The 9,523-nt window shown below is 40.2% G+C and overlaps 1 protein-coding gene across 1 annotated transcript; it reads right to left on the bottom strand.

The window, feature by feature from the left end:
* Positions 5,487–6,218, bottom strand: LOC107627078. Its single transcript, XM_016329945.1, has one exon. The coding sequence runs from the start codon at positions 6,216–6,218 to the stop codon at positions 5,487–5,489; it is 732 nt and encodes a 243-aa protein (XP_016185431.1).

Raw genomic sequence — 9,523 nt, 5'->3', positions numbered from 1 at the left:
TTCTCAGTTCTCCTTCTCCTTCCCCTACCCCTTCCACGCTCCCCTTTCTCTTTCCCATTCCCAGTTCCTTTTTTTTTTCTTTTTACGGTCTTCTTTTCCTTCTCCAAAATTTTTCTTCCTTTTTCTTTCTCAATTTTTTTCTTCCTTTTCCTTACACGCTCCCCTTCTCCTTTCCTAATTCATCCTCAGTTCTTCTTTTCTTTTTTCTCTCAGAAGAAATAAAATAATAATTTGTTAATTCACATAGAGATAATGGAAGATGGAAAGAATTACAGAAGGCAAACCTTTTGCGGGCGTTACCTCTCTTGCCGCCGTCGCGCCCTTTCATTAATTTGTTTTTGGGCCACCGTGGCGCCTCCTCTCATGCATGTGCTTCTACTTTTCTCTGCTCCGGCAGCCTGCTTCTTTCTTCTACTCCGTCGGTCTGCTCTGCCTCTTCTTCCATCATTTATTCTTTTTGTTGCTTATGTTTTAATTTTTGTTGTTGATCGATGTGATGTTATTGCATATTTATTGTTGCCACTGTTATGATTTATAAAAGTTTTTCTTATTTAAATCAAATTATTGGCTTGAGCATGATTATCGGATGTCTACATAAACTAATATGAATTTGATAGTTTAATTATTATTTGCAATGATGATGATGTTGTTGTTGTTACTGTGAATTTGAAGAAGAAGAACAGGATGAAGAAGAGAATTGGTGAAGGTAATTGGAGATTATGTTTTTTTTCTAATAAATACAAAACAACATCATGTTGGAGATTATGATTTTTTTTGGGATAAATACAAAACGACGTTGTTTCAGTCCTTCCGATGATAAGGATGGACGGAAATTATTTTAGGGACTACTATGAGTCCCGGAGAACAATTTTAGGGACAAATTTGAGTAATTATTAACTTCAGGGATCACTTTAAGGCTCGAGTGCAAGTTCAGGGACCACTTTGAGACTTAACTTCAATATCACTATATTAGTAAAGTATCCCATTTGCATAATTTTTAGGTGTTTACTACGGTATGATGATAAATTCATATGTACCGATACGTTAAAATATGGATAAATAGTAACAAGCCACGTGAAATTTATTTTTCACATCAGTATTTAATTTTTTTTAAATATATATTATATCACCACTTTTACTAATACATCCCTTTTAATTAAATAAAAAAAATATTTTTAATTTAATTTTATAAAAAGTCTTAAACATCCTTACTTTATTTGATTAGACAAAAATACCCTTTTAAATTAATCAAATTTTAGAATTCAATTAATCCTAATTTTATAGTTTTAACTTTCAAATAATTTAAACAACAAAACAAAAACATATTAAAAAAAAAACCAAAAATCAATCGTTCTTCATCTTCTCTAATTCCCCTAATCATTCGTGTCCCCCTCTAAAGCAAAGCAAAACATATCAATAAAACTAAAAATCAATCGTTCTTCATCTTCTCCAATTCCCCTAATATCATTCATGCCCCCCCTTCTCAAGCAAAACAGTGAAAGTCCCAAACCAAAACGGCAAAATCCTAGCCCTAGGTTCTTTACCGCCGCCGTCCCCTGTCTCAGCGCTTCCGCTTCTTCCTCTTCCCTCTGTCCGGAACCCAGGTAGCTCGGCACGTCGTCCCCATCCTTGCTGGCTTCTCTGCTATCGCCGTCGTGTCGTCGGTCGCTGCCAGAACTGGGCTAGATAGGGTGTGCGAAGGGGATGGCTTCCATTCAAACTACTGAGTGAAAGGCGAGCTACGGGTCTACGCTTGTTCCTGTGCGAGAATCTTCGGCTTCAAACTTCAGATTTTTTTATCCCGGCTCGCTCTGTTGCACATTCATATCCGGGCGAGTCTAGAACAAAAACAAGGGCTAGGTAGGTAAAGGTTACAGGGTTACAGCCAGCATAAAGAATTCTTAGGCGCCAAACAAATTACCTCTTTCTTTCATTAGGCCATGTGTCATGGGGATGAGGGACCCTTGCCGCATTGGATTGGGAATGTGGCCATTTCACTATTTTACATTGATCCACAGCAGATAGAGGAGAAGACTAAGCCTTTCTTTTCTTTTCTTTTAGACTGTTTCAATTTCAGCGGGGAAAGAAAAACGCTTTCGGAGATCAAGATTCATTTTTGATTTCGTCGAAGGTTAGTGGCCCTGCTTTTAATTTTGCTCAGGTTGTTGAATGCTCGTTTTTTTTTTCTTCTTTTTAATTTCTAAAACTTTTGGTCAAATGTTGTTGTAATGTTTGTTGCTGTGTTAAAATTGTTCGGTTGTTGAATGATTATTTGATCTTCATCATCGTCATTATCAACAATGTCACTTATTAAATTTATTGGATGACTCTTCGATTTCTTCAATTTTCTGTTGTTGAGTGATTTTATCTTTCTATTGCTACTTTTGATTATCTTTTTTTCTGCTCGTCTTCTAAGTCCAGCCTCGAAAAAAGCTTTTTCATTTTAGATTTACTTTTTTCCAATGATTCTATGTGTAATTTTCATTCTGTAAGAGTGAACTACACTTTTTCTCTCTGAAGTTATGTGATAATTGTTACATTTTACCTTTTGCTTTGTTATGCTTTTTTTTTTTAAGTAAAAGCTCAACACAATAGAGTGGAGCATAAAGTGCTAGATAAACACTACAAACCTACTTAATTAAAATAATCACTACAAACAACGAATAGTCCCCATGTCATCTTCGGCATTGCCATCAACAACAAAGGGGGTCAACACCTGTCCACTCGTTAACGCTAGTCGCGGTCATGCGAATGACCTCATCAACACCTTTGCTCTTATTCTGGAAGATTCTCATGTTCCTTTCCAACCAAATGTTCCACACGATGGCACAAAAGCATCTTAGTCGCGGCTTCCGATCCGCCGGACTTCTCGGTTCCTCTGTCCAACTTAGAAAATGCTCTTTCATGGATCCCGGACAAGACCATTGATGGCGAAACACCGCTATCCAAGCATTCCACACCTTCCAAGCAAAAACACAGCCTGGAAAAAAGTTATGTACAAATTCCAACTCGTTATTACAGAAGACACAGACACTATCTTCCGCGCTGACAATCCCAAACCGGCTTAGCCTCTCCTTTGTATTCACCCTGCCGATCACAACAAACCAAACGAACAGCTCAACTCTTAGTGGGACCAACCCTTTCCAAATGGTCTTCATGAAGCTGTAACTGGTCACCTCCTCTAGAAGCATTTCTTCCTGTAGCACCTGCACGAATGAGTTAGTTGAAAAAATACCTTGCCTATCATATTTTCATACCACTCTGTCCTCTCTGTTATGCACTAATTTCACAGGTCTCAATGCCTCATGTAATTGACCCAGGAGTTCTAACTCCCAGTGGAACAGCTCTCGCCTCCATTGGAAGTTCCAAATCTACTCTAACCCATCCCAAAACCCGGAATCCCCAATAACAGATCCACATTGGTTTGAAACAGAGAAAAGCCTCGGAAATTGATCCTTCAGAGATCCACCAAGTACCCAGACATCCTCCCAAAACCGTGTCTGTCGCCCATCACCAATCTCCATACACAAACATGTTACCATCTTATCCCTTATACATTGATTTGTGATTTGTAGCTGACAAATATCCTTCCATGGGCCTCCTCTAGCAGGTAGCACTTGAGTTGACAGGAGCTCGTTGGGGTTCAGACTATTACACGAGCATACGACCTTCTTCCACAAAGGGCACTCTTCCTTTGCAAACCACCACCACCACTTAAACAGTAGTGCTGTATTACGGATCATAGCATCTCCCACTCCCAACCCGCCTAATCTCTTAGGAGCCTGCACCACTTCCCATCTTACTAATGCTATACCATTTCTACCATCCTCCTTACTCCACAGAAATCTCCTTTGCAAAGAGATCAGTTTCTCAGCAACTATAACAGCCCAGACCACCCGCTAGCACAATATTGTCCGCTTTGGCACACAAGGCCTCACGGTTTTGCCTTTGACGATAGGGATGCTAGCCGAAGCCCCCCACACTCACTCGTCAAAACGCGTCATGCTAGGGAGAGGTATCCACACCCTTATAAGGCATGCTTCGTTCCCCTCCCCAACCGATGTGGGCCTTACAGCAACAGCCTTCGGTATCTTGAACAAGCTTAAATAATATACTGGCAGACTATTTAAGACTGATTTAATGAGCACTACCTTTCCAGCTTTGTTTAGCACCTTAGCTTTTCACAGACTGAGTTTCTCCTCCACTTTGCCTATTATAGGCTTCCAGGTCTTCACCAATCTCGGATTTGCTCCTAAAGAGATTCCAAGGTATTTTACTGGAAGAGTGTCCCCCTTACAATCCAGTAAGTTGCACATACGCTGGACCCACTGCTCATCACAATTAATTGGAATCAAACTGGACTTGTCAAAATTAATCCTTAGCCCTGACATCAACTCAAAACATCGCAGAAGTCGCTTGTAGTTCTTGATAGTCTCCTCTACAGGTGGGCAGAGTAGAATAGTATCATCCGCAAACTACAGATGTGACAATTCTATACTATCTCTTCCAACCAAGAACGGTGATATACGTCCGTTCCTTATTGCCTCTCCAATCATTCGATGTAGCACATCGACAACCAGGACAAATAAGAAGGGAGAGAGTGGGTCGCCTTGTCTCAAACCTCTTTCCATCTTGAATGGCTTAGATGGCGAGCCATTTATCAAAAGTGACATAGATGCAGTTGTCACACACTCCATGAACCACGCTCTCCATTTATGCCCAAAACCCATCTTCTGTAAAACAGTGTCAACAAAACTCCACTTCACTCTATCGTATGCTTTCTGGAAATCCAACTTTATTATTGCTACCTCCTTTTTCCTCAACTTAAGCCAGTGTACAGTTTCATACGTAATAAGTGCCCCATCATGTATTTTTCTTCCCTTAACAAATGCACTCTGAGTCTCCCCTACTAACCCCGGCATCACTGCCCTCATCCTGCTGACTAGCACCTTCGAGATAACCTTGTAAACGCACCCCACCATACTAATAGGTCGTAGATCTTTGATCTCCTTTGCACCTACGAACTTGGGTGCTAGTGCCACCCAAGTGATGTTGGTATCCGCTGGTAATCTGCATGTCTGAAAGAATTCCAGCACTGCTGCCGTGAATTCAGTCCCAATCTCACCCCAGCACCTCTTAATGAAATTCGTGTTGTACCCGTCACAACCTGGCGCTTTAGATGACTCGCAGTCCCACACAGCCTCTTTGATCTCTTCTGCCGACGGCATCTCTTCTATATTTATAGCATCCACCTCATCTATCTTGCCTACCAAACCATCTCTGAATCCTATCATAGGAGAAGCTTCTTGATGATATAAATCCTTATAGAAGTCTCTGATAGCTATCTTGATTCTCGCTTGATTCCTGACCTACCTGCCGTTTATTACCAGAGTATCAATCCTATTATTCCGCCTTCTTGATGAAGCTATATTGTGAAAGTACCTTGTATTTTTATACATCTCCTTCGCATGTCGGGACCGAGACATCTATTTCCAATGTACTTCCTTTCTTACATACCATCTCTCACAACAAGTAACCAACGCCTTTCTTCTAGCCTCCATCGTTTCATCATACACTCCATTGCTCACCAGGTCATCAATCTTCTTGATTTTTTCCTCGAATCTTTTAATTTTGTTATCCATCTCACCAAAATTGGCCTTATGCCATCTTCCTAGCAGAATTGTCAGCGCCTTCAGTTTATCTGTGAACTGTATGTCCCCCAACCCTCTCCACTCCTCTTTAACCATACTAAGAAAATCGTCATGTGTGAACCACGAATCAAGGCTTCGGAATGGCCTTGGGCCCCCCCTCAGCTTTTTGTCCTCCACTATTATAGTAAAATGATCTGACAACCCCCTAGGGCCACCTCGTAGCCGAGTCTCTGGAAACTCTTCTAGCCATTCCACATTAACCAGTGCTCTATCTATACGACTGCAAGATCGTCCTTGAAACCATGTAAACTTGCGATCAGTGAGTGACAGATCCACTAAGTGCATATCTTGTATCCAATCTTTGAATTCTTCCGCAGACCATGGTAAGCTAGTTGCATCTTTCCTTTCCTCCACATGTAATATTTCATTAAAGTCATCCAAAAAACAACAAGGAACCTGGCATAGCCCAACTATATAGCTCAGCTCCTCCCAAACACGAGTCTTCTCATCTCTATTATGTGCGCCATAGACCAAGATAAATGTGCAATTGAAGCTATTCTTTAACATTACTCATTCAACACACAACCACCTCTCTCCCTTATAGCAATTATTCATTTTAAAGACCCCTTCATCCCATATTAATAAAAGACCACCAGACGCACCATCAGAGCCTACATATTCCCAACTTGAACCATCATGCCCCCAAATTCTTGTAACGTCAAAGTTTGTCACAACCTGGCGTTTAGTTTTAATCAATCCTAACAGATTTAAGCCATATTTTTTCTTAAGATCCTTCACCATTCTCAACTTCCCCTCCCCCCGTAACCCCCTAACATTCCAAGCACTAATAATCATTAAAAAATTTTCTTACACACCTATTTTTTATGTTTGGGCTTGCATCGTCTCATTTTCTCCTTCTGCTTAGCCACTTTCCTTTTTCGAGCTATTTTTTAATTCTGTGCCTGGAGGATCGTCATGATGTCATCCTCTTCATTACGAAGCATAGCACCTGACTTTTTGGCCAGCTCCCAAGCCCTCCCATTTTCCAGTAATTGTTCCCTCAATATTGAGCTCTGACTGCTGCTGTCTTCTGCTTCAACTTCGGTACCTCTGTGGCCCACTTCATCCTCTAAATTGTCATCCTGGACATGTTTGAGAAACACCTTTCTTCCATTTTGAATCAGGAACTGATCCTTGTAAGCATCATTTAATATGCGTGCCGTTCTCGCCCTGGACGAAGGCTTATCCCTCAGATCCGCATACCTCGCCCTCTCCAGTTCCAGACCCGCACCCGGTACATGTCTTGGGTACCCGAACCGTTTTCATCACAATGGGCCCGGTAGCTGTCTCCTTTGTTGCTGATGTCGTTGGGCCCATCAATGCCAGCTTCCCCTCCTCAAGCTCCTTGTTACCGCTGGCCCAATGCTTGGTTAGGCCACTCTTTTTTTGTTTGTCACTAGTGGGCCATCTGCCCAGCCCATTAACCTCACATGTCAGTTTTTTCAGAATCTACCTCATAGCTCATAACGTACCTTCCCCCCAAATTCTGCAATCCTTGATTTTTGCCACTAACTGATTGATTTCGGCCGATTTCTTCGCGCTTGGTATAATTACTGCCATTAAGCCATTCATTCAAAATTAAATCTAGAATTACTATTCTGCCCTTGTCTTCTTCCTCCTCGCGTGCTACCGTTATCACCATCGCTTCGTCCTGGCTTCCTTCATGCAAAACTTTCGTCCCCTGCCTTTGCCTTATGACCAATCCTGAGGTCTTATTAGTGTTTTCATGGTTCCATACTACACCTATTCCTTCATCTCCACTGTTTCCCATGCATTGCAGATTACATGCCTCATGACCAACTTCCTTCACCAAAACATCAAATCTTCCTGAGCCAACTGTGATATGGATCCATTCTTGAATCACATCCATTACACAAGTATCAATCTGAACACATCCTACAGTAAAAGAATTATATAATTCTGTCTCTCTATCACATCCAACCACTTCACCCCATTGACTTCCTATCGTTTTGAACGTGTTGACTGACCATGCGTGCAGTGGAACTCCAAAGCATTCCAGCCACACTCTACGAGTTTCACTATGGTCTGATTCCTCCCACCTCCATACACTGTGGAACAGTTGTAGGAGGCTATTCATTTTAAAAGTGTATGTTTCCTCAGCATGTAGGACACTATCAAACGTTAAAAGCGCTTTGTATGCTCCCATTTCCCGAATCTGTACGACGTTTGGGATGTTCTTCGCAACCAATTCCTTCAAAGAATCAAAATTAATAGCCTTCGTCGTGCCTCCGACGAGACTTCGCTGCAGCCATTTCAAATTCTATGTCGCTACTGTTACTTCTACCTTCTTTGTCTATCCATTTCCGTACAGGTCCTTTTCAACCTTCTTTATTCTTAGTTCATGTCCAGATGACACAGGATCATGCTGCACTGCTTCCGTGCGTGGTTCCCGAGTATTGAGTTCTTGCCTAACATCTCCCTGTCGTTCGGTAATTTTCGCTGTTCCTGGCAATCTTCTGTACTTAGCTTCTCCCACAAATACCACTTTCCCTCTCAGCCTCAGTCAATTCATTTCTGCGATTGCTTTCAACGCCCCTTCTTTTGTTGTGTACCGAATAAAAGCAAACATATATAAGATCCCACGTTTTTGTTTTCGGGATAGGTATATATCATTGATGTGTTCCGTCCAGTTGAATAATTGGAATAATTCTCTCTTTGATGCGTCCTCAGGAAGATTACTCACGAAAATGGTAAAGGATTCATGCTCCAGCCGCCGATACTCTTCTTGATTCCAAACCCTAGGATCCTTGCCATGTTCCCACCCAAGCTCTCGCTCGCTCTCTCTCTCTCGCTCTCACACTCATCGTTTTTTAAATAAAAATATGTACACAGAGTTTTTTCTGCTTTGTTATGCTTATACTGACACCATAACTATAGCAAGTGAACTAATTTGGATCAGTGGGAATGCATCCGCTGTTAAGAAAGTAGTTGCAGTCATTTAACATTAAAGAGAAAGTATACCTAGAACAATGTGATTAGGAAAATAAATTATGTTTGAAGAAAAGCATCAACATCCATCTATAGATGCTTTTCGAAAATAGACAATGAGTGGTAACTTGAAATTGTCTTTTAACTAGTCAAAGAGTTAGAAATTATAATAATTATGGAACATGGTTGAAATTCCATTAATACATATAAAAATTTTCACCTGCACAGCTCCTATTGGTAGCTGGTTTTACTAGGTGGTAGGCTACAGTGCCAGTTGCATACCAAAACAAAAGAGGTTTGTTTGTTATTAATATGTGAGGTCCTTTCCTTTAAAATTTCATTCATTGTTTCAATGATTCATTTATTCTTTTAACTTAATTTGCAAAAAGATGTTTATCAAATAGTCTTGTTCCTGAACTGGTAACTAAAAGCATGGGAGTTATTTGCAAATAAATACACATCGTTATCTATTATTATTTCAGCAATTATTATTGCTTAGAAGTTATTACTCAATGTTACTATTTAATCAGGTGTGCCAAATCCTCTCTGTACCAAGATTAACCGTACATATGAATATAAGTTTAAATTTGGTTGAATTAAGATTGGAATGGATACTTATTTTCTTCAATAATTGGTATCAGACCATTCAAACCAAACTCAACTACCATGACTCAAAAAGCAATAAACTTAAACAATAAACATGAAGTAAATAAGAACTTCACAAAAGAAATAACTACAGACCCAATTAAAACTAAAACAATAATATTATATGATCAGCACAATTTATTATTTAATATCAGTAATTAATAAATAATATTTAAAAATATAGTATTAAATATAATTATTAGAATCGAACTGGTGAT

Source organism: Arachis ipaensis, chromosome B02 (genome assembly GCF_000816755.2).
Source record: "Arachis ipaensis cultivar K30076 chromosome B02, Araip1.1, whole genome shotgun sequence".
In the NCBI taxonomy this organism is placed as follows: domain Eukaryota; kingdom Viridiplantae; phylum Streptophyta; class Magnoliopsida; order Fabales; family Fabaceae; genus Arachis; species Arachis ipaensis.
The sequence above is the reverse complement of the archived record's forward strand: the minus strand, read 5'-3'. Positions and strand labels throughout refer to the sequence as shown.